At 37.8% G+C, this 26,862-nt stretch overlaps 1 protein-coding gene across 1 annotated transcript in view; it reads right to left on the bottom strand.

Annotated features, from left to right (window-relative positions):
- Positions 1-26,447, bottom strand: part of PLCL1 (phospholipase C like 1 (inactive)) — a 328,179-nt gene extending 301,732 nt beyond the window's left edge. Inside the window, exon 1 of the mRNA XM_003802985.3 lies at positions 25,817-26,447. Within this exon, the coding sequence (XP_003803033.1) occupies positions 25,817-26,056 (240 nt within the window). The 5' untranslated portion in view covers positions 26,057-26,447. The remainder of the gene's footprint in view (positions 1-25,816) is intronic.
- Positions 26,448-26,862: the final 415 nt, after the last annotated feature.

The raw sequence follows: 26,862 nt of genomic DNA, 5'->3' as shown, positions 1-26,862 counted from the left end.
AAAGAAAGAAAGAAAGAAAGAAAGAAATTCCTCACAGAAATTAATCCCTAGTACTTTATAATAAGAAAGTGCTCTCCCTCCACATGTGAAATTTACTAGGTATAGAATATAAATGTCTTAACACAATAACTAAGAAAATACCGTGAAGGCTATGTTGACCAGTTTGATGAAAGCATTTCAAATTATATGTAAAACCAGCACATTGCACCCATGATTGCATTAATGTACACAGCTATAATTTAATTTAAAAAAAACTGCTCAGTAAGTATTTTTTAATGAATGAGTTAAAAATAATCAAATACATAAGTTAACAATAAAGAAATTTTGGTATATTTACACAACTTGATTATTTCGGTAATTTAACATATACTTTGATTCCTGGAATATAAAAAAATAAAATAAATAAACCTGTTTTGCCAGAGCTAACAAAAATTTGGCAAGCTTCAGCCGAATCTTCTCTTATTTCCTCTATTACATATTAAGATGAAAATGATAGTGAATTGTTGACAAACAGGATAATTCTAATAGAAAAATTAGTGAATGATTTAAAACACTGACCAAAAATAAAATGCATGACTTGAATAACTGTTTTTTAATAGTTTTCTACTGGCAATAGCAAAAAAATAATTCCTGTAGATATACTAAAGTATGGTTTAAAACTTCAGTTAATAAAATGCAGCAATTTGCAACTTCTACATTCCAAGGTAAAAAACAATTTCACCTGTAACACATTGTGGACCACCCTGGGAAACAGGCAAATATGAATTCACTATGACCTACTGTGATACTACAGTAGGTTTACTGGCTCCTGATGACATCACTAAAAAAATTGTCTAACTGAAAAAAAAAAGAATTTATTTTGAGAACATTCTATATTTGTAATAATATTATCATTTATTAAATGCTTTACATACATTATCTCATGTAATCCAACAGCACAATAAATTACTAGTTCTGTTTAAGAGTTGAGGAAACTGAGACCCAGAGAAATCAATTTGGTCCAGATTACAAACTGGAAAATGACAGATAGGGTTGACTCCGGTCCCCAATCCTTTTCCACCTTATTGTGTTGCCCCTCTTAACAGTGGATATCAAGTTCTAGCACTATTTAAAACAGCTTCCACAGATTCACAAAGACAGAAGGTAGAGCAGTGGTTGCCAGGGATGGGGAGAGGAGGGTTTGAGGGTTTAGTTTGGGATGATGAAAACGTTTGCAGCATATGTAGTGGGAATGATTATACAACCACCATTCCATGTGCTTAATGCCACTAAACTATATGCTTAAAAATGGTTAAAATGATAAATTTCATGTTATGTATATTTTACCACAATTTTTTAAATGGCCTTTAATATCATGCCCATTTAACTGGTTTCCTACTAATTCTGTCATTTTAATATAGAATTTAGAAGGCTTTAAAACCATAGACATTTTAGTTGTATGATTGTCAAAGTGGTAAATTTCACAATAATTTGAAGTTATAAATAGAAATAATGATGAACATTTTTTAAGATAAAAATATCACCATAACTCATATTTTTATAGCACTTATAAATACCATTAGACTTTCCACAGGTTTTTCTAATTAAAAATGTAAATTGAAGAGAAAACTCTGAAAGACATTTATTGCCATAGTCCAATATCAATATGTATACGTAAACAAATAAATTAGTAAATAAGTCCTTATCACCTTTCTAAATAGTTCCTATTCCAAACCTCCAGAGTTGTGAGCAATGAATTTCTGTTATTATTAAAAAAATTAGTTCCTAGTTTATTTTTCTATTATTTAATCAAAGTATTCTTTCTTTACTCTTGAATGCTCTAAATCGACATTATTTTTTGGTGTTCCTCTGAGGAAAGGCTCCATTAGAGCCAATAAAATGGAGATATGTTTTTGAAAAATCAAGCTAAGTCATTGGAACCATTCTCAAGATCATATTTTTAACTAATGAAGCTTATTATGTTTTCATCTTTATATGAAAGATGGTCCAGGTAAGAGGGTCCACTTTCAAGGTTTTTGTAATTGTTAGATTTCATACATTGATATTTAGCAATAAATGAATGCAGATTATGAATTACTACAAGATGTCATATGTAATGCCTGCCTAATTATTAATGAGAGCTAAGTCATAAAAGGCAACCAATGTCACTCATGGGAAAAGATATGTACCATAGAATGCAAACAGCACTGAATGATTGATGGCTACAGCAGAAGAGATGGGGGCCAGCCAAGCTAAAGAAACAAGCAGATCAGTGTGCAGCTCCAAACCATGGCTGCTTCCCAGTCACATGACACAAACACAATAATTCCATCTTAACAAGAAAATTAAAAGCAAATCACTATTAATCATGTGGCAAACTAAAATATTTGGTTAAACTAATGAATATCACTTAAAATACAACAATAAAAATCTGCTTGATTTTTGAAAATTCAAGTAAAAATACCTAACTGTAGAAAAGAAAAAAATTAATTTGTGAACTAAGTTAATTTCTTAATGTAAAATAAAAATATATTTTAATGATATAAAGCTTTAATATAATACAGAAAAAAATGTAGAATCAGAATTACTCTTAATTTTATTATCACAAACACCAGTATATGAGAGGTAGAACTTGGCTCTTTTTTGCTAATTTTTATTTATTTCTTTTTTTAGAAATGAGGTCTTGCTTTGTTAGCCAGGCTGGAATGCACTGGCATGATCATAGCTCCCTGTAGCTTAGAACTCCTCGGCTCAAGTGCTCCTCTCACTCCAGCCTCCAAAGTAGCTGAGATTATTTGTGTACCCAGCTCAACCACTGTTCTTGAGGCTAATAACCTAGGTTCAAATCCCAGCTCCAAACATGACCCTTACCAGCTGGGTGACCAAGATATTCTTTATTTGAATCTGGAGGAACTTTTTTTGCAGTTTTTGGCCGGGGCTGGGTTTGAACCCGCCACCTCCAGCATATGGGGCCGGCGCCCTACTCCTTTGAGCCATAGTCACCTCCCAGGTTCTGGAGGAACTTTAAGGAAAAATTCTGTTCCATTGGAAAAATCTATTTCTGTACTGTTACCTATATTCTACCCAATCATCTACGGATAGAGTTACCAGATTTAACAAATAAAAATACAAGATATCCAGTTAAATTTGAATTTTAGATAAATAATGAATAATTTTTGCATAAGATCAACTTATACCAAAAAGTTATATGTTGTCAATCTGGAACCCAGGTTTAACTGTGCACCTTGTAGTTTATCTTGCAACCCCAACTACAGCACCTCTGCTAATACCATACTATTTCTCATTCTTCTATTTAGTAACCTCACTGTAACAATAACATCACAAATCATGCTTTGTGCTATATGGCATGTAATTGCACAATCAGTTGGCAGCCCACGTAAAGAACTGCAATGGATTCAATAGGATTCCTAACTTTTGGAAGAAAATGGTAACCATTTACAGAATTGCTTAAGGACAGTTAGAGACACTCTCTTTCCATCTGTTCTTGATAATGCTTCTTAAGAAGACATAACAGCTTCTTAGTATTTGCTTTTACCCAAATGGCAATGATCGCAATATCCAATTATAGATTTATGTATATAATCATAAACTTGATCACAGCAATTGTCTGCCCATATAATCCCATTTCACATCACTATGTGGATGCTTTTACAAAGTTTCCCTTGACATTACAAAGCTATGAGTTTTAAAAGATTTGGCCTAAACTTTCAAACCATCATTACTGAATGTTTTTTCAAAACCCAAACTTAATTGTTAAATTATAATCACCCAGCCATAAAAAATTTTAAATCCTATGTTAGATAATAATTCTATTTAAATAAAAATAATATTGAATGAGCAAAAAATTAAGACTTTTAATTCAATTTAAAATCATAAAGGCATTAAATAAAATGTTTTACACTTTTGTTACTATTAGAAAAGTTTTGAACTCAAAGGTAATTTTGACCATCAAAATATCTTGATAATAAAAGACTAACCTCAATGCAGTGTTTATATCATTCCAAACCAATTTGACAATAGTTATCAGATGAACTAACCAATCTCTTGCAAATAGTTTAATTAAATAAAGTACAATTAATGTAAATATCAGTGAAATACTAATACTTTCAAAAGATCTCTTACCCCAAACTAATGAAAATGGATCTTCCAACCCATATCATAACAACAAAACAGGAAAACTGTAATGACAAACTTTTCTCTATTCATCTCTGAAGTATGACCTAAATAATTCAATCTCAAGTTATTAATAAATTTAACATGCTAGACACAAAAGTCAGTAAAACTAAATTTTATTTCTTCCCTTATAAGAAACATATTTGCTAGTCTGTTAGAGTAATAAAAACAGACTTTTAATACATAAAGATAAAGATCAGTAAGCTAAAACAGAAAACAGTTACATTCCCTGTGAGTCATCATATTCCATTGACTAAAAATCACAATTTAAGGAAATTCTGTAGCCAACTAAGCATTTAACAACAGTGCTATGACCATTTGGGGGACTTTAAAAAACAATGTACATCTTAAGAGGGAATATCTGGCAACTCTTCTAAACTAGATCATAATCTCAGGACACAATAAACTTAAGATCCAACAGACTCCTTTTTTAATACTACACTGAATTAATTTTCAAAACCAACCCAAAACAGTTTTACGAATAATTTTTTACCTCTATCACGATATCCACTTAGTGACCAGCACCTTGATTATATTATATTCTCTTATTGACTCTGACCTTCTTTCCTTCCAATCTCCCTTTCTAATGCTCCTAAAAACATTATTTTTTTTTTCTATTCTCCAAGATGGTGCACTAAGAAAAAATAAGGACGGTCAATACTGAGCAGCCATGGGCAGGCCACTGTGCCTCGTACATACGGTGTCATCTTAGAGAATGGAATGTGAGAGGTAGGAGGTGGTAGGAGCTGGAGCTGGAAAAATAAGCAAGGTCCACATTGTATGGAGCCTCCTGAACCATGTAAAAATATTTTTGCTTTACTCCCAGGACAGGAGGAGTCATCACAAACTTTTAAACAAAAAAATGATACAATTCTATGTGCCTTTCAGAAATAATTTTGTAGCTACCCTTCTGGGACTTGGAAATATCCAACAAAAACATACACAAGTCTGGATATATTCATTCACTCAGCAAATCTGGTTAAACACCTGGCTTGGGGCTTCAATCTATATAGTGCTTCTGTTTCAGCACCTATTTTCTTTCAAGGGTTATTAATTTTAACACACTGAGCATAGAGTATGTCTGCTTTACCTTTGAATCTTTATATTGCAAAACATAGTCTTGTCACAAATACTAGAAGCATCAATGAAGAGGTGAATAAATAAATCAGTCACTAAAAGTAATTTTGCCAAATGTATTACAGCATAAAAAAATTGAGTAGCATTGCCAAAAAGGCTGTTATCAGAGTCCAATTTCAACAATCCTGGCTTCACAATAGAAATATTAAGCATGTATGTAGAGATTTAACATAAAACATCAAATAATGAGAGACAAAGGCCCCTTTTTTCTCTCTGTGACATATACATATTAATTATATATCAATATAATCAATATATTCAATGATTATGTATCAATATGTCTATATATTAATTACATATCAATATATTAATCAAATCAATATATTTGAATGAGTCAAAATCTATCATAACCATAACGCTGCTTCATACATAATTACCTAAAGAATTAACTGTGTTTTCATTTCACTTGTCTCTCATAGGATAAAGTGTAGGTATATGAAAGGGTACCCATGTCAGACTGGTCCATAGTCATACATGTTAACTTAAGCTACTGTGAGCAAAGCATCTTAAGATAACTGACAGGTAACGTGAATGAATGTATGTCACACATGGTTTGATTAAGAGATAGTGGCAGCCAATAGGATTGCCCGCCTCTCATAACACTAGTACACTTCTGTTGTGAGGCTGGGTAAGAAGCCACCCAGAAGGAAATACTAGCCACACCAGCAGGAAAGTATAAAAACCCTGGTGCAAGAATAGTTATAGAATTACAATTAGAATTATACTTTCAGTACTAACCAACAGGCACTATTTTTATAGGAGCTGCCGCTAGGTAAGTGAATCATTAAGTCCTCTTTTTTAGGTACAGCCTAAAACATATCTCAACAGATATATTATATTCTTCACCTCAAAGCCTTATGGCAAATGTTAGAGACAGACATTAAAATTCCCATTTTAACTAATGAAGAAACTGAGGATTAGAAAAATTAAGCTTTCTCATGATCACACAGTAATCAGCAACGATAAAATTTCCAGGATTTAGGTTGAATTCTCAAGTGTGTGTCCTCTTATCTGCCCAACTGGCTCCCAAAGATTTAAGTTCCTTTTGAGTAAAGTGAACATAGCCACAGTAGATCACATTAAATCAGGGCAAGATTTCCTTGAGGAAGGTAGAAGAGAATAGTTTACCTTGGTTCAATTTGAGGGAAACAAATAAATCACATGTGTGCTTAACACTTGGTAGGGGCCACAGAAGATGCAAAACAGTTCTGAAATGCAGTCCCTTTCCTCACAGCCTTGGGAAGACAAGACCAATAAACAACAGACAACACACACTGATATTTCCCAGTGTCTATAAGATAGTTGCACATTTATTCTTGTTGAAATCAAGGTTATAAACTTAGAGAATACTGCCTATGTGTTCTACTGAAAGGGCTTATATCCTTAAAACTTCCAGGAATGGACAGGTGTGGTGGCTTATGCCTATAATCTCAGCATTTCAGGAAGCAGGAGAATTGCTTGAGGTCAGGAGGTAGAGACCAGCCTGGGCAACATAAAGAGATCCTGCCTCTACAAAAAAACAAACATGGTGCCATGAGCTGCAGTCACACCACTGTACTACAGCCTAGGCAACAGAGCAAGACTGTGTCTCTGAAAAAAATAAAAATAAACAAACAAAAATACTTCCAGGAACACTGGTTGCTCAATAAATTTAATGCAGGATGCTAGGATTGGGTCCGGTGTCATTCGACAGCAGTGTGTTATCACTAGTTCTTACTACAAACCTTTCAGATTCAATCCATTATGGGTTTGCACAAGGATTCCAACCAAAATTCCAATTCTTCCAGGATTCTTTTATAAAAGAAAGGTGTGTTTAAACGTAATGGGCATAAAGAAAAAGGCAGAAAAATGTTACAATCTTCATATCCGCTTCCACCCAGTCACTTGCATCTAGTCCATAAGAATCCGGCAGGTGGCAAGCACCTAAAACAAAATACCAGGAGGAACCTCTGATTCTTAGCAGCCTGAGTTATAAAGGCAGCAAAAAAATAGAGTATTGTCCTCTTAATCATATTATTACTTATTAGCTGCCAATTTTACGGTTCACTCCTTTCCTTAATTTTAAGGGTTTAAGATCAGACATTATTTATTTAAGGCCCCTATCTTTAAAAAAGCATCATACTCTGTCCTTGGAAGGACCACAAAAACAAACCATTTGAGAGTTGAATTTACAGTCTAAAGGTAAACATAATCCTGAACAAACAAGCTGAATACCTGAGTCTGTCTCAGACATGACTTTTTAATAGTTAGGTTTTCATTCACATTTTATGTATAGTCAGAAACTTTACCAAAATGAGCATAATTACAGGTGGAAATAAAAGAGTGTGAAGTCATTAGCTGTGAGAGGCCTTTTGCTCCCTAAAAAGCAAAGTTCAAAGATGTAGTTGAATTGCAACTATAGTTCAGATAAGGAGGAGGCAATGCTAATAGACTTTACTAAGTTTTAGGTGTCCTTGAAACTGACTTAGTGCCAGGGTAGGGATTAAAGGGACTTTTCTAAAATTTCAATCAACTTGAAGCAAGGGAAAAAAATTCATTAGATACTGTTCATTAGATGACATTTTAGATAGGAGAATGATCAAAGCCAAGGACACAGCACAGTGTCAAATTCAGTAAGTACTTAAAAATCATTTGCTAAACTAAATGTAACTAAACTAAATTCAGATATGTCTCATTCTTTTACTCTAGAATGTGAGATGGTGGAAACCATCTTTGAATAACTTGACACTCTAATTAAAATTATACAATTGTTTGCCAAGAAGGAGCAGAGAGGATAACAATTACAAATACTACTAGGTCATTTACAAAACTTTTGTTGAAAAAAAAAACAAACCTTTTTTAAAAAAAATAAATATTGACTATATCAACTCTGATCAAAGTTTCTGGGCATTTTCCTTTGTAATGCTGAAAAAAATTAGAGAAAAATTAAAGATGACCAAACCCTATATTTCCCCAAGACTATGAACAAAGACCCTGGAGTTCCCCCACCTACAGAAAGGGGACCACCACAAGCCCAACCTGTTTATACACAGCAGCCAAAGGATATGTTTTGCTCTGTGATTCAAAGATAACTACTTTATTTAAAGGCCTCCATGGTCAAAATATTAAGAATGTTTATACTTTTTGATTCATATCTCCAAACATTCTTGACAATTCTTTCTTTAAAACCTGTCTTGGACTTTTCTATTTCCAGATAATAATTAACATTTATTTACCATGTGTACCAACCACTTAACTAACCACTCTGCATGATTCTCTCATTTAATCGTCCCAACAACCTCTGTGTGTGTGTGTAGTTTCTACTAGAGTGACAAAGTTGAGGGTCAAAGACATTAAGTAACCTGCCCAGCTAATAGACAATCAGGATTCCAATTCTGATAATCCAATTCTAGGGCCCTTCGTGGTAGTTTTATTATATACATGTACTGCTGCTCAGATATAGCACTTAATTCCAGACGCTTCTAGCCATTTGCATAATCTCTAATTTAGTTCTATTGTTTCACATTGTTATAAAGAAAATATTTTTAGGCTAGGCATGATGGCTCACGCCTGTAATCCTAGCACTTTTCGAGGTAGAGATCGAAGATCATTTGAGGCCAGGAGTTTGAGACCAGCCTGAGCAACATAGTAAGAACCATCTTTACCAAAAAAAGTTCACAAAAATTAGCTGGTTGTGATGGTATATGCCTGGAGTCCCACCTACTTGGAAGGCTGAGGAGGGAGGTTCATTTGAGCCCAGGAATTTGAGGTTGCAAGTGAGTTATGATGATACCACTACACTCTATCCCAGGCAACAAAATAAGATCCTATCTCCAAAAAATATTCTTTTTACAAATTACTTTCTTATTTAAGAGAACTACATTGGCTATATACATATTAAATTGAAACTAGCTGTCATATCAAGCCCACCTTCGGTCAATCTATCATATCCTTTCAGACTCAGGAGCATAGTCTCCTGAAATACAAAGATAACTTGGCTGAACTGCTGTCAATGGAGTATGTAATTTTTTTTTTCCCAGAAGGAAAGAAAATTCTCTTGAGGGTTACATTCATAAAAACAGAAGATCCAGAAAAAGGGAGGTAAAACAGTTTGCTACAGTGGGACACAGTACATCCAGCACAGCATCCTATGTTGTGGTCTAGGAACATTTCAAGTGAAACACTGGCAACTTAACCGTGCCAGCCTGGACAAGTTAGTTAACCAGCCTGTGCCTCAATTTCCTCATCTATGAAATGGGGTAAGACTCCCTACTTCATAAGACTAATGAGAATTACATGGGTTGATACACGGATAGCGCTTAGAACAGTGTCTGGAACATGGCAAGCACTCAATAAATGTCAGGGGTTTTTATTATGGTGAGAGCGTGGGCGGAGGCACCCACGTAACTCCCTTCAAATATGTCAAGAGCTGCCATGTGAGAACTTAAACTTACTCTTTATAGCTCCTAAAGGTAGAAATAGAACTGACTAGGAAATGTGTCAGAGAAGAACTTGATTTGGGCTCAACATAAGAAGAATTTTCTCAAACAACTAAAACAGATTGAAAATGAAATTGACTCCCTTATGAAAGAGGGAGCTCCCTGCTGACTGGAAGCCAATTCCACATATCCTCTGGGGAATGGATTCCTGCCCTAGTGTGGTTAACTGGAAAATGATCTCCAAAGCCTCTCCTGCCAATGAAGGTGTATTGCTTGACTCAGGAGTTTGAGACCAGTCGGAGCAAAAGCGAGAAAAACGCTATTTTTTATCTCTAAAAAATAGCCGGGCATTGTGGTCGGTGCTTGTAATCCCAGATATTCAGGAGGCTGAGACAAGAGGATCATTTGAACCCAAGAGTTTGAGGCTGCTGTAAGCTATGACTCCATGGCACTCTACCCAGGGTGACAGAAAACAAAGAAAAAACAAAAATGAAAAATAAAGGTTCTCCTAAGAAAGTTCACCATAGGTTATTTCACATAGTGGGTAGCACATGGTAGTTACTCATGACATCCTTTATTGATCTTGTATGGGGCTTCTCACATACAGTACAGAATTTTGCAAGTCAGAATTTTTGTGCAGTCCATGTATGTGAGACATAAGTTTGAAGCTAACTGGCTTATACAGGTATTAAAATAGTACCTAGTAGCTCATGAGCCATGTTCTGGGATCAAAAAATGTGACCACCGAAACATGACACAGTAATGTCTGACTCCCTTATATTGCCCAAATAAAACCACTTTGACTCTTACTCTACAAGTTAAGAACATATCTTATAACAAATGCCTTTTACCTTAACAAAAGCTTACAGTCTTCTCTTCTTCATTTTACTAAAAAGAATTTCCTAATCATTATATGAACATAAGGCCATCCAGGTAGAGACTACATTTCCGTGTCTTCTCTACAGCTGGGCATAGCCATTATTAATGAGCCGACGAACAGAGGGGTATTTTCAACTTACAAGCTACTTCCTTAAAATGAGCTAATCACTCCCCACTTTTTCCCCATTCCAATGAGGTAGGATGTGGAGGTGGTGAGCCAGTTTCACCAAAGGGACAAAGCAACATCTTAAGGGGTGGCCCAGAAAGAAGACAAAAGATGCCTGGATTCTTGAGTTACTTGTGAAGAAGAGTCACCTAGCTGATTGGGAATAACTTGCTTACTGTTATTTATTAGAGGTATAAACTTATAGAGAAATAATTTCTCTAATAAGCTCATTAGATAAATTTTGTTTGAGCTGCTATATATCGGGATCTCTTTGTTAAAGCAACATAGCCTCCTACCCAAAGCAAGTATTTCTAAATATGAAGAATGAACCCCTTCATTCAAAATATTCAGAGATTCATGTGTAAATATTCTCGGCTAATTTCCATCTTTTTTTTTTAGACAGTCCCAAGCTGTAGCCCTGGGTAGAGCACCCTGGAATCATAGCTCACAGAAACCTCCAGCTTGGGCTCAATCGATCCTCTTGCCTCAGTTTTTCTATTTTTAGTAGAGATGGGGGTCTCACTTTTGCTCAGGCTGGTCTCAAACTCCTGAGCTAAAGCAATCCACCTGCCTCGGCCTCCCAGAGTGCTAGGATTACAGGCATGAGCCACTGCCCCCAGCCAAAATTCCACCTTTAATACAAATTTTTGCTAGTGAAATTTTAAATTTTTATGTAATAAGCCAATCATCTAAAGCAAACAGTATTTTGGAGGGCTGGATACCACTGCCCATGGTATACTTCCTGAAAACAGGAAACAGAATAGTTTATGAAGGAAAAACCTAAATGATGGGGGAGAAGAAAGAGTACTTGAAGATGACAGACCCTCATGGGTCAGCAACTATGTCCTTATAGGAATAAGACAAATAATATATCTTAAGCATCTACCTGATCTTTAAAGTGCTTAAGCTATTTTCAACTGTAAAACCTTCATAACAAAATCAAAACCATCAATAAGAATACAGAAATATTTAAAACATAAGGTGAACGTGGTTAAGCTTTTATGTTCATAAGAAGCCTCATAGAAATGTTTTTATATCTTGTAAAAAAAAAGATTTTTAAAAAATAATAAGGTGGTAGGCACAGTAGTTAAAGAACTTAAATCACAGTTTGGCTTTCTCCGGCATTTTCTTAAACAAGTTCAGAACAGGAAAAATATCCTCTGCAGAGTTTTCATTTTATATAAAGAAATATTTAATATCTACATCCAGAAATTTTTAAATCATGATTTATGATCTCAGCTTTTTCATCTTATATAACGCCACTAAGCCTACAATATTCTCAGTTGATCCCAAAGTCAGCACAAAGTACTAATTTTTCTTTTCCAGACTTTAACAGGTTTTATACAATGGAAAATATACTGTAAATGGGTCTTACAACCCATGAAACTATATTGCAACTGATTCTCTGTGATGTGAGCTTACAAAGAGATTGTACTTTGATATAGGCAGAACCAAGGAAACCAGACTTTATTCTTATTTTAATACTAATATCTTATGTTGCCATACAAGTGGAAACTCCATTATGCTGGCAATGCATACTCAAACACAATAATGACTCTGGACCTATAAGACAGAAAATTTATGTCATTTTAAGTAGCTAGGTTTTTGGCAATTTGTTACAGCAGCAATAGGAAACTAATACTTAGAGTTTCTGACATGGAAGCTTTGAAGAGTAAGAAACCAAATCCTCAATCTAGGAGTTGTGCCAAAACAATCACTTCAGATCTATTATTCTTAGATCCCTCTGACTTCCAATTTAAATGAAATAACATATATGCATGTGGCCTAATAAATAGTGGTTGCTTTTATTTCAGAACAATGCAAAATTATTTTCTAGAAATTTAGGGTATCAGGTTTGTAGGTCTGGGAATTTAAAAAGAAAACGGGGAGTAAAAATCTGTCTTCCCTCATCCCTACCACACACACACACACATAGACACATACACACAAACACGCATACACACACTCTCTCTTAAGAGCTACAAGACCTGGAGCAAATTCCCTTACCTCTCCAAGCCTTGGCTTCCTCATCTGTAAGGTAGAAATGGTTATGATAGCTATGTCTTGCCAGGCTGTTACGTAGTATAAGAATTGAAGATAATGTAGGATCTTGACAATGTTAATGCCCATTATTATTCTATAACATGAACACTTGAAAGAAATCTCAATTATCTATCCAGAGTATCGTAAACAATTCTAATTCAATTGTCCAATTATTACAAATAATCTAATTCTAATGGTTCCCTGGGAAAGAGGTTAATAGCCATGCTTAGGGAAATGAAGGGGTGGAGTTCCTATCCAGCTCCCATTCTATAATAATGTAATTGAATAACAAAGCAATCTCTAGTTGTTGGGGTATAAGCACATGTGTCATTTTTCCTACTACTTTACCCACTTCTGCATTCTCCTTTTGGACTTGGGCTAGTGGAAGGATTAGGAGAGGATAAGATCTCCCCATAAATGACTCTATAGGGACACTGCAGGCCCCACTAGGATGGTTTTCTCTGCTCCTCAGGTTAACACCAAACTGACCATGGGTTCTCTCTGTGAGGCAGGTAAGCAAACACTCTCTACAGGCTTCCTGCTCTCCATGGTGCCTTTCTTCCCTACACATTCATTATTCCAGTACCAGAGATTTTCTGTGGACACTGACTTCTTCCTCCCACCCCTCATCAGGTCCTGCCCCAGCCTTTTGTTACTGGAGTCCCTTTACCCAAATGGCCTATTTGGGTGGGACAGTAGCAAAAGGACTGGCCATCTTCTGGAGTGTCCCCTTGCTCCACAAACAGGACATAACACATCTCCACAAATTGGAATATCAGGGGTTGTGATGGTCCAATAACTAGTATCTCCTAGAAAAGAAAAGAGAATCAGTCTCAACTTACTTATAGGGAGATGGGTGCATGCCACACAATTACTTGCCCGACCTTATATTTACTTATTTTTTTTCCAATCTTATATTTTAAAAAATCACCTCTTGAGTCCTTTCTTTCTCAATCTCAGAAAGGGTCATGATCTCTTCCCTTCACAGTGAGGGAAGAGTAGAAATGGTAATGATAGCTATGTCTTGCCAGGCTGTTACATAGTATAAGAATTGAAGATAATATAGGATCTTTAATCCTGCATTGTCCAAGCGGAAGAGACAGGCTATCTTCAGGAATCATAATCCCCCTCCAAAGTCACCCTTCACTCCCAGCCCTCTCCTTATTTAGGTTGTGGAGGGGGTGTGGAGAGGGCAGCAGTGAAGGCAATGGAGGCCACTTCTAAGTAAGATGAAGAGGGTGGTTTCACAGTTTCCTGAATACGTGGACACTTAGAGTCTTTTGTTTTAAGCTATGGTGGCTAATTCCAGCATTCATAACTACTTCCATCCTAGAACACCATCTTCTATGATGATGTGTTTGTCAGAAGCCATTTCTCTGTGCTTGTGAATCTATCATGCTAAGGGTGCAAAGGCTAACACACGCTGAGGTTAACAAAGTGGACAGTTTATACTTAATTCCAACCATCCCCACCAACAATCCAGACCACTCCTCGCTTGATGTTTCCCAGGAATCTGAAGATTCAAACAACTCTGTGTCCAGCAATTACTTGTGTGTTAAGATGTAAGGTGCTCCTTAGTTTAAAAGCTCTCAGAAGAACCAAAAGCAATCAAAATAGAAGGAGAAGAAGAAAGAAGGAAGGAAAGAAAGAAAAAGAAGAACAGAATTCCAAAATGTACTTCCGACAGAACGATCCAGTAAAGAACATCTGTGGAGCCATTTACTCAGCCCATTTACAAATATGGTCCCATCTTACTCCATTCCCTTCTAGCACACCTTGATCCTTCTCATTCTTTTCTCCCCTCCTTCCAGAAACCTCAAATTCTGGTTGACCCTAACTGTTAGTGCCTCTGACTGCAGCTTCTCACAGACCATGCAGTTCATCATTATTCTGATGAACATGTCTTTAGATAAAGACCGTCATCTCAGTTGTAGCATAGAAAGCTGGGGATCAAAAGGTTACCTGCTATCAGGCTTCTGATTTCCAGTGTGCCTAGCATGATTGTACACATGCGTGCGCACATACACACCCCACTACATTTCTCATAAAACTAGCTTGATTCCACAGTAGCTGAACCTGACAAAGTATTAGGGAAAAAAATTTTTAAGCTTTAGATGATTGGGGGAAGCCACCATTTATGCCCAAAAAAGTTCACTTTAATGCTGTAATTAGGAAAGGCAAGGGAGAGAGAAGACCAAAGAGCTACATCCTTTCAGTGATTTAACATAACTACAGATAGATAATTAAAACTGGTGTGCAAGGGTCTCGACAAGACAGATGACTGCACCTTTAACACCTGGCCAGCCTCCACGTGATGAGGACAAACTTCTGGGTACCATTTCATACCGTATGATGCTGCCTGATACCCTGATACTGTATCTTTGCACAGCAGAATAGACTCATTACCTTTAACACAACAAAGCAGCCAAAAAGACAGTAATTTCATGACATAATCATAGATATGAATTTCCTACATATTAACTTTGAACGTTCTACCAAAAAAAAGGAGTTTGTTTCCTTGTGATCAGACAGACTTTTAGTTCAATGAAATTCAACAGATATTTACTGAACTCCTCCTATGTGTTAGGCACTATACTTACCACAAAGCTAATTCCAAGAAAAATCTCAATCATACATCATACCCACTACCACTTAACAAAATTGCAACTTCCTTGGATTGAAAACTCAAATATTCCTTGTTGATTTATTGATGCTGGGAGACAAAACTATGAAACTATAAAATAAATCATATCAGGTTGCAATAATTAAGTAACAGACCATCCTTACTCTATATGCTTTATACCAAAATTGGATCATAAACTCTTATTTCATAGTAAAGATGCTAACTTCAGTCAAAGAATAAAAATATACAAGTATGCTTATAAAAGTTATGTTTAGACTATACTCTAGATAGTATGCAATAGCATTATGTCTAAAAACACAATGTATACAGTTTAATTTAAAGATACTTAATTGCTAAAAAGTGCTAATGATCATCTAGCCTTCAGGAAGTCATAACCTTTTTGCTGGTGGAGGTCCTTGCCTCGATGTGGTGGCTACTGACTGATGAGGTTGGTGGTTGGTGAAAGTTAGGGTGGCTTTGACAATTTCTTAAAATAAGACAATGAAGTTTGCCACACAAATTGACTCTTCTTTTCCCAAAATATGTCTCTGTAGTGTGTGATGCTGTTTGGTAGCATTTTACCCACAGTAGGACTTCTCTAAAAATTGGAGTCAATCCTCTCAAACCCTGTCATTGCTTTATGAGCTAAGTTTTTGCTATATTCTAAGTCATTTGTTGTCATTTCAACTGTGATATGAAGAAACTCCTCGTCCATTCAAGTTTTATCATGAGATGGAAGCAATTCAGTTACATCTTCAGGCTCCCCTTCAAATATTACTTTCCCTGTTATTTCCACCACATCTGCAGTGACCTCCTTCACTTACGCCTTGAACCCCCAATCAACTACGAGGTTTAGAATCAACTTCTTTCAAACTCCTGTTCATGTTGCTATTTCGACCTTCATTCATGAAGTACAAATGTTCTTAATGGCATTTAGAATGGCAAATCCTTTCCAGAAGGTTTTCAATTTACTTCACTTCTTTATCAGAAGAATGACTAGACATGTACATGGCAGCCATACCCTCACAGAATGTATACCTTGAATACTAAGACTCGACAAAATTACTCCTGATCCATGAGCTACAGCATCACTGTTGTGTTAGGAGGCATGCAAACAATATTAACCTCCTTGTACATCTACATCAAATCAAGTGCATGGGCAATGAGCAGTAGGATTTTGAAAGAAATCTTTTTTCTGAGCGGCAGGTCTCAACAGTGAGCTTAGAATATTTAGAATACCATGCTATAAACAGATGTGCTGTCATCCAGGCCTTATTGTTCCTCTTCTAAAGCACAAGCAGAGCAGATTTAGCCCCTGGATTTTCAGAAAGGTAAATGAGCATTGGCTTCAACTTAAACTCATCAGCAGCATTAACCCTTAACAAGAGAGTCAACCTGTCCTTTGAAGTTATCTTCTGAATGGCTTCTCCTCTAGCTATGAAAGTTCTAGATGGCATCTTCTTCCAAAATAAGGCTGTTCCATTTATGTTTAAAATCTGTTTTTTAGCACAGCTACCTTCATCAATTTCCTAGGTCTTCTGGATACCTTACTGCTGCTTCTCCTTCAGCACCTGCTGCTTCATTTTGGTTTTTATGTTACGGAGAGAGCTTCTTTTCCTAACCTCATGAACCAACCTCTGTTAGCTTGAAACTTTTCTTCTCAAGCTTCCTTACCTTTCAGCCTTCATAGAATTGAAAAAAGTTAGGGACTTTCTCTGGATTAAGCTTTGGCTCAAGGGAATGTTGTGGCTGGTTTGATCTTCCATCCAGACCACTATAACTTTGTTCCTATCAGCAATAAGGCTGTTTCATCTTGTTATCGTCCAAGTGCTCACTGGAGTAGCACTTTTTTTTGCTCATTTATTTATGTTTCCCGCCTTGTCTTCAGCAAGAAAGGAGTAGCACTTTTAATTTCCTTCATGAATTTTTCCTTTGCATTCACAACTTGGGTAACTTTGGCACAAGAGGCCTAGCTTTCAGCCTATCTCAGCTTTTGATATCCCTTCCTCTCTAAGCTTAATCATTTCTAGCTTTGATTTAAAGTGAGAGATGTATGACTCTTCCTTTCAGTTGGACACTTTGAGGTCACTGGAGGCTTATTAACTGAACTACTTTCAATATTGTTGTATCTTAGGAAACAGAGAAGCCTGAGGAAAAGGAGAGAGACAGTGGAATGGCAGTCAGTGAAGCAGTCAGAACACACACATTTTTCAATTAAGTTTGCTATCTCTCATGTGTATGGTTTGCTGTGCCCCAAAACAATTGCAATAGTAACATTGAAGATCACTGATAGGCAGGGTGCTGTGGCTCACACCTGTAATCCTAGCACTCTAGGACACCAAGGTGGGAAGATCGCTTGAGCTCAGGATTTCAAGTCCTGTCCAAACAAGAGCAAGACTTATTTCTACAAAAAATAGAAAAATTAGACAGGTGTGGTGGCACATGCCTGTAGTCTCAGTTACTTGAGAGGCTGATACAAGGGGATCACTAAAGCTTACAAGTTTGAGGTTATCGTGAGCTACAATGATGCCACTGCACCCTACCTGGCCAGACTTTGTCTCAAGAGAAAAATAAAAAAGATCACTGGTAATATATCACCATAACAGATAATAATGAAAAGTTTAAAACATGGAAATTATTGAAATATGACACAGAGGCACCAAGTGAGAACATGCTGCTGGAAAAATGGTGCCAAGAGACTTGTTCAACTCAGGCTTGCCACAAACTTTCAATTTAAAACAGAACTACGATAAAGCAAAGTGTTAAGACTAGGTATGCTAATGCTAATGGGAGTCCCACTGCTCCCAAGGAAAATGGGATGCAATATGAATGTAAACTCATGGGTATTTTACGTGAAAGGCTATGAAACTGAGGGGGGGGAATAATCTTTGAATTCCCCAAACTGTTTTCAAAATAGTTTCTTTTTGATTTGTCAGCTCAACTTAGTGTTTAAGGTAACAATAAAAAAAAAAAAAACGCTATTTCATCCATGCCAGCTTATGTGTAAATCAAGACTATTTAAGAGGATGTATAGCATAAAAATTAAAAAGCAACCTCTGGGGCTAGAGTATTTAGACATACTTTCTGGCTCGGCATTGATTAGTTATGTGACCTTGGGAAAGTCACTTAACATCTCATGATTTCTAAAACTTAAGATAATAATAACACTCATCTCATATGGTTACTGTGAAGGATGAATTATTTAATATACAAAAAGTGCTCAGAACAATGCCAACAGTACACATTACATAGCATTTGCTATTATCATAAGGAATATTTCTTAGTAGGAAAACCTCTTCCAGATGTTACTGTGTGTTTTACCTATTAGATTAAACATTAAAAGAAAGCTATTTAATTACTAACAGCATTTTTAAATATATAGTATTTGATTACAATATGAAATCAATAATTCCACAGTACTCAAAATTGGAGTTCACCAAATGCTGAAGATGACTTTGCATCTTGGATGTCAGCCTCCCCGGGGGGCACAAGGTTCCATTCTCTCACCTGTGCCCCCATCCGTATCTCTAAACATTAGCCATTATCAATGATTAAGAAAGTGCAAGTTCAAGGATGTTGACTGGGCTATGTTTTATTGGGGTGAATCTTTCAAATGAGTGAGCAGTGCACATAATGTAGTATTTCTCTCTCTCTCTCCAACCCAGTAATCAGGGCTGACCTGTAAGGGAACAGTGCCGGTCACCCGTCTGTGTTTCTGCAGAGAAACACATTCTTCCCCTGCTGGAGTGTCCCTGACTCCTTATTCTCTGGCCCTAGTGGGTGTGCTCTGATTAGCTCAGCTGTCAGATCTAGGAGTTGGGGCCAGGGCTTTAACCACACAGGCTGTTTGACCTGCCTTGGTTTGAAGCCATCTGAGTCTTAGAGAAAAGTGCCTATATTCAATGGTCAGGCCCAGATTTCCAGAGTTCTACATTGTAATATTGACCCCAGCTAATATTGAACAAAACATTGATAAGTGCTTTAATAATAAAGTATAAAAAGTTTATTTTGTCGTTTGTCTCTTGTGGTCTTTTTTGTGTATTCATCTCCCTCAATGTCTTACAGGGAAGGTGTTCTGAATTTGAGTATCTCTGATTTTCTAAACACTTAGTACCATCACAGTTTCCTCATTTCTGACCATGGTTCTGTTCCATTTAAATAAAGCAAGTTTGCCTCCTTATACATATTGCCTGGGCAAGTCTGTGCTTAGTACTGACTTAGCATCCTTTAAAAAGCTCTTTAAAAAGGTCAGCATGAAAGAATTAACAAAGTAGATATTATCTTTAAAAGGTATTTTAATCTTTTGAATATCAAGTTTATGGTTAAAGACAAACACAATACCCTTGCTATAAAAGCTACATACTTACACATTATCAAAAATTTACAGATACAAGTTAAGAAATATTTGGAAACTAAGCACATATACTTAAGTATTTTAGTTTTTATGTTGGTTAGATGGATTGCGGTGTTTTCAAAATTAACTTGACTTTTGTCTTTCTAGAGTGATAATGATAATAGAAATAATGGTTCTTTTATTTACATGTAAAATTCTACATTTCTCAAAGTAATGATGTGGGTTAAAATGGCACTATTGAAAACAAACTGGATTATGTCTTGCCTAAACACATCCACATAAGATTTTGCAAATAAAACTACAAATCAAATCCAGTTTTGGATGCAAGACACTATTCCAATATTTTGTAATTCAATGATTTCATCACCATCAGTGTTAGAGGAGACACACAATACATTGGCCAATACTTAAAACAAGACCAATTACGGTTATAGAACTTGGCAGTACCATCTTAGTTGTTACTAACAGTTCACCATAATCATTAATTACAATAAACTCTGTCTTTTATATCCTATTATAGCAACTAGAATACAGAGGTGAACTAATATGCAGACGTGAATAAGATTTGACAAAATAAACTTTTTTTTATATTATTAAGACATTTGTCAAAATATTAGATTTTGGATAACTGACAAGTTTCACTATAATAAGGTTTACTGATTTGTTAATTTAAAGTCAATCAAATTATTCTATCTTATAACTAGTGGTACATCTACAGGTGCTAAAATCTCAATGGGAAAATCAAGGAATGACTTTACTCCTGCCTCTTCTGTTTAGTCATTTAAAGTTGGACATTTTTTATAAATATACAATGTTGCGTAGGTCTCAGATTGGACACTGCTCCTGAATATAGGGTTATTTTTAATATTCATAGTTATTAAATTTGAACAGAAATGAATGAGGGAACAGGGAATGCTGCTGCAATTCCATCACTGAGGGACTCCTGGACACTGCCTGATCAGTTGCCCTGGCATGCCTGGAACTAGCAAATGAATTGTTTGTTCAGCAGCACCAAGGTAAAGTCAGCTGTCTCCTGATGCCTTTTTATAACTCCCTCCTGTGCCTGAAGTGTTACTTGGCAATAAATGTTCAATTGACATTTTCCTGCACAAAATTTAATTACCTATTTTCTCCATTGTAAAAAGAGAAAGACTGGGAAAACATCTACTCAGTCTCAAAGTGTGTTCAACCCCTCAGTGGTTTTGTAATTAACTTAAACTTTTTAAACCTTAATGTATTTTTCAAAAGGAGAAACAGTGTGAATTCTAATAGTAGTAGCAAACAATCGTCTACAGGCACTTCTAAAACCTTTCATCAAAGCATGGCAAGGCTCTTTATCTAAAGTTTATTCATAATTCTCTTAAGAGAATGCTATAAGAGGTGCTATAAGAAATCACATCAGAAAGGTACCACAATTAAAAACAACCACTTTTAAGATGAAATGCCACCATGTTTCTATGGTAATTTCAGAGAAAGTAAACATGCTAACTGAAGTTGCTGGGGTAATAAACCATATCCATCTAAGAGGTTTAATGCTTTGTACACAACTGAATGACAGGAGAAGAACCCCAACTTTTACTATAAGCGGTACCATGAGTGTGCCCAGACGGTACCCCTTATAGTAAAAGTTGGCCAGCTCCTCTGCACAATCAGGGGTTTTTCCAAAATCTGTCCGTAATTTGCTTCTGTGGGATTTTTAACATGTATTTATGCAGGGAAAAGAAGTTCATAAATGCCGATTAATTCCCAGGTCATTCTACAAAGCCTGTATAATTCATAGAGTGACTAACATTTTTAAGTAACTTTTCAATCACATTTAATTTCCCTTCATAACCACTTCTATTTTTTTTATAAAATGTTTTCAGTGCCCCAAATGAAGATCTCCTATTTCCTCACTCCCGTAGAATAACACATATTCCTAGGCCCCGGCTATTATTTCCCTCTGTACATCAGCCTAAAAAGAGAATACAAGCCTTCACAAACTTCACTGTCTGCTTGGGCGTAGGGGAAGTGAGCCTGGTGTGAAACAACAGGTGTGAGCTCCGTATCAACAGCAAACAAACACTGCTAAACTGCTCTGCCTATTCACATGCAGCACAGGCCTAACTAAATGGCCAAAGACAGGAGAGGCTATAATCCCTTTCTAGAGTTATCTAGCTCTACGTGTTCTGAATTGGGAGTTTAAGGGCAGAGAAAGGACGATTTACTCCAAAAGCCTTAGGACCCAAGATTCATAGTGTTTTGCATTCTCTTATGTGTTTGGGTTGTTCCTAACCTAAAAACTGTTCATGGATTGCAGACTTCCTGTATCTGAGAGCCAGCATAAGAACACAAACTCTGGAGTTAAGCAATGGTGGCTTTGAAGCCTAACTCCATATTTTAATAGTTGGTCTCTGCACTTCCTTTCTCTACTTTAGAGGGTTTCCTGTGCGGATTAAGCAATGAAATAAATGGATGAAAGTGCCTAGCTTATTATCCTAGTGGAATCATAGTAGGAGGCACTTAGGTGAATTTCATTGCCTTGCCCCTCTGAAGAGAACCATAATTTTGATATGAGTGAGTTGGTACACAAGGTATATCCTTGAGGCTGCACCTCTGAAACCCACTACACTAGCCCACAATGAACATGAGACTCCCCATGATACAAAATAATGAGACACAAAAAAAACCCCAAGCTAATCCTGACTCCAGCTGCTTCAGTAAGGGTCCCAGCCCCTCATTTCCAACACTAGTTTCATCCTATATACCCATGTCCACGAGTTCCAAGTGACAATTTCTATCCTTCTTTGCCTAGAGAATCATACTTAAGTAGAATGAAAAGGAGATGGATAAAAGTAGAACTTATCAATACATTACACATAATGGAAGAAAAATCAACTGCTACTTTCAAAACGAGTATGTGCCTCAGTTTCCACTACCTAGCATAGGGAGTAAGCTATGCTGCTTCTTATTTCCAGACTATTGCAAAGTTAAAGAGCTATAAACTATGATCTAAAATGGTAAATATTATAAGCATAATATCAAGTACCACATAGATAAGTGGTCTCATTTCTTTGAAATACATTTAAATACAGACTAGTAAATAACTATCACATATATCAATCCTGCAAGTCATTTCAAACCACAAGTCATCAAAAAGAAACTAAGATGAACTCGATGCATTATTGGGGTATATAATACTGCACTTACCAAAAAACATGCAGCATTTATCAATGGCCATGCTATTGAAATAATCACATAGGAAAACAGGAAAAAAGACAGTTAAGTAGAACCTAGTTTAATTCTCACAGCAGATTGATTTAAACCTAGGACTGGTTATATAGAGGAAGAAACACAATGACAGTAGAAAGAATTTCTGAAGATGTGTATAGACAAATGTTGTCATTGTTTTCATCAGCTCTGAAGGAAATTGTTTTCTCAACTAAACACATGTTTTCACAAATTAAGGAGGGTAAATTTACTGAAAACATTCCTTTTATTAATATACAAGACAGTCCTTTTTTTGGCAGGATAAAGGAATGCACTATTCTGAAACAATACCCTACATTGAGCTGAAAAGATTTAATATTTGATGATTCACAATCTTTCAGTGGCTCAGAGTTATGATCATGAATATCAATTATTGTTGCACTATGAGTATTTGGAACAGCATTTAATATTTTGACTAGTATAAAGTGTGCTAAAGCCTTTCTTTTGTGTATGTTTAAATGCCAAATTTAAAAAAAAAAGCACCTTTGGCAAAACTGTGAAGAAAGCATTTTCTCTCGATATAGAACATGTTCTACATATTTCTTAAATGATCTAGACCTTTTGTAGAAACTCTCATTCTAAAGTAAACAAACCATGGGACAGCAGATTAAAGATGTCAACAGAAAGGCTCTTGATCTCATAGAGGGAGTGGAAGGTATCCCACCACCAGTCTCTCTGCCCCCCCCCACCACAAGGAAGGAAGACCACTGGGGACAGGCCTCAGTGACTACTGCCCAATTTCAGGATATCCTTCAAGATTAATTGATTCATCACAACGACCTCAGACAACCTTCTAGGCATCAAAAATATTTGAAGCTACAAGGCCTATAAAGCTAGTCAGATTGTGTGTATCAGGAGCTTCAGTATTTGATCATAGATACATATAAGTATGTATGCTTCCATATTGGTCTTCATGGAACATTTTAGAAATACATCAGTGTTAACAGAATTGAAAGTAGACGACGTAACTGGGAGTGTGAGGTGCCTGGGAGTCTTCCCTTCACACTCCTCATAACATCTGAACTTTTGCTTTTTCAATAAAACCTAATGTAAAATAGTAATTTATTTTATTTTCCAGTATCTTTCATTATAAAGGCCACTTTCTAAATGTTTATTTAATTTACTATTAAATAGGGGAAAGACCAAATTGGCAGTCTATAGTCTTCCTTCTTTTTTTGTCACAAAAAGAAAAATAAAAGCAGCACCATTTATTTTATTTAAAATAAAAGAGGCACCATTACTCAACAACAATTATTCTGAGAATATGCCAACACAGTACAATTTAGAAGTAGAAAACTTAGTTGCAAGAATTTGTATATTACTTTTATTTTTTTACAGCATCATAGAATCCACAGCTCTTTACTATTATATTTTTAAACTATCTTGCAGTGCCTGATTCATACACACAGGACCACAGGTAACATCAATGTTTCTCAATAGTGGGATGATTTTTGCATTCCAAAACAATATGCTTTCTGACCTGTGGGTTTAAAAAGTATAGTAATTTCCCCTTTATTCAAATTCGCACTTATAATAGAACACTTCTTTTTGTATAATTGAAAAGCCACAAAATAATAGAAACTAGTACAAAGTCACTTGTAATTACCATCCTCTCTCTTAATATAGAAATCCCTCCATTGACTTGAAACTGCCATGTGTCAGCCTTGGGAAAAAGACCATATTAGGAACTAGGTGGATATACTAAGGGTGCAGTGCCATCCACACTGGCGCTGGGAGGTGGGGGAAAGACATGCATTACGTAGGGGTTACACAGCTTAACCCTGAGCAGGGGTTTTGAATTTATCAGCTTACTCAGTCAATTGAACAGTAAGTAGTTTCAAGTCTATCTTTCACTGTCACTACTGGGAGGTGTGCGTGTATGTACGTATAGTTTCATACTGACAACTCCACCAAAATCAATTTTAATCTCATATGCACATAATTACTCCCATACATTTATGCTGAGGGCTTTTCTTGACCCTGTGCAAGGGTTCTTATCCCAAAGAACCTTACTCCAAAGTCATGCACACAAAAGGTGAAATCTCGGAGGAAACAAGCCCCAAGTGGAAGGAAGACTGAAAGAGATAGGGGAGAAAAGAGGTTTGCAAATTCCTTCCTAAAGGGATGGGCAGAAATCCTGTGGGGTGGTTGGGGGTCAGTAAGCATTTTCCCTGAATGCAGTGGTAACCGCAGGGATGGTGGTAACCATAATGTTTGGGAAATTGATTGCTTTCTAGTTGGGCTTTCCGCAGCGCAAAAACTCTGGGCTCTTCCATCACTCTTTACTGTACTGCACGGTCCACTGAAAACAGTGCCTACCTGCCCAGGAACTTGACGCATCTTGGTATTTCGGGACCGTTTGAGTCTAGAGGGGATTTCTTTTTCCACTTGAGAGTAAGCTGAGCATTTCCTTTGCTGTATGGGGAAAGCTAACCCTTCTCTGCAGAGCGGTGCACAACCATCCCCTGAGTCCTCCCCTCCTCCTTCCATCAGCGGTTTAGTGAAGCTTGCAGAGAAAACGAGGGAAAGCATCCATCAAAACACAAAGACGCAGAGCGGAACTTTTCCTCTGCTGTCACGGGGGAGGGAAAGAAAGTCACTTCTGCTTCTCATGGCCGAGAGCCGAGTCTGGGAACCGCCAGACGAGAAAGGAAGGTTTGTCAGTAAAGAAGGTGGAAGAAAACAATGCCTCGGGACACAGCACATCCTGCCCGGGTCCCCGACCCAACCCGCACCTACACCCAACGCTCCTGGAGTGGCTCCGCTCCGCTTACCTTGATGATGCTGCTGCGCCGGGGGGTCGCCTTTGCAGCCTCCAGGAGGCCTGCCTCGCTGTCCGCTGGGGCCCCAGGGGCTCCTGGCAGCGCGACCCCGCTGCGACGGTCCCGCATCCTTCCCCCAGCAGCGGCCGCCGCGCCGTCCCCAGCAGCATCTGGGCCCACTCGGGGGTCGTCTTCGCCCCCGGCCGCGTCGGGCGGCGCCGAACCCTCCCTGCTGGCCGCGCCCTCGGCCATGGCCCCGCGCGTTTCGGGCTCCCGGGGGAAAGACGGGACGCCCGCAGCAGCGTGCAGCCACTCGGCGCGGGTGCGCTTGTGCACCGGGAGGCGGCTCCGCCAGACTTTGTTTCACCTCTCCGCGGCGGCGGTGGCTGCGGCGGCGGCGGCGGCAACTTTCTGGTGAGGAGACATCGCTCGAGCAGAAACGTCCTCAGGCTTTGGTGCAGGAGGGTAGCAGCCCGGCGGGGGACGGTGGCGGGAGTGGAGAGGAGATGTGAGCGGGAGGGAGGAGAAGCGAAAAAAGAGAGGGAGGTATCCGAAATGTGATGCAAACGCCCTCTCTACGCCAGACAAAAGGCACCGGGCGCCCAGCCAGGCGGCCTCGGGAGCCCGGACGCGCGCAGCCCGAGGGGGCCCGGAGCTGGGCGACTGCGGCCAGGCGCACCCGCCACCTGCCCCCGGACTGCAGCGCCTCGGCCCCAGGAAGTGCGGCGGCGGCGGCCTCCACTCGGTTCTGTTGTGACACGGAGGGAGACTTGTTTTGACAGCCCGTGGGGATTGGCAGGCGTCTGGGCCTCTTAGGAGCCTGCCTCGCCGAGGGGGGGTCTGCCCGACCAATCCTCACTGCGGAGGGGTGTGTCCGAGCGCGAAGAATGGAATGTGTTCCGTAACTGGGAGCCGGCCCCGCGGGGCTCGTGTACTCGGCGGGTGTACGCGCTCTTGTGCGCACCCGCACGCGCTCCCCGTAGATTTTAGGAAGTTTAGATTTGCGAAACAAGCCTGAAGGCGCAACAGAATCCAAGGTGGTGGGAGGGGGTCGGGGG

The sequence above is a fragment of the Otolemur garnettii genome, unplaced genomic scaffold (assembly GCF_000181295.1).
Source record: "Otolemur garnettii isolate 467f Iridium unplaced genomic scaffold, OtoGar3 scaffold00270, whole genome shotgun sequence".
Lineage (NCBI taxonomy): Eukaryota > Metazoa > Chordata > Mammalia > Primates > Galagidae > Otolemur > Otolemur garnettii.
Note: the sequence above shows the minus strand (reverse complement) of the source record. Positions and strands in the feature narration are given on the sequence as shown.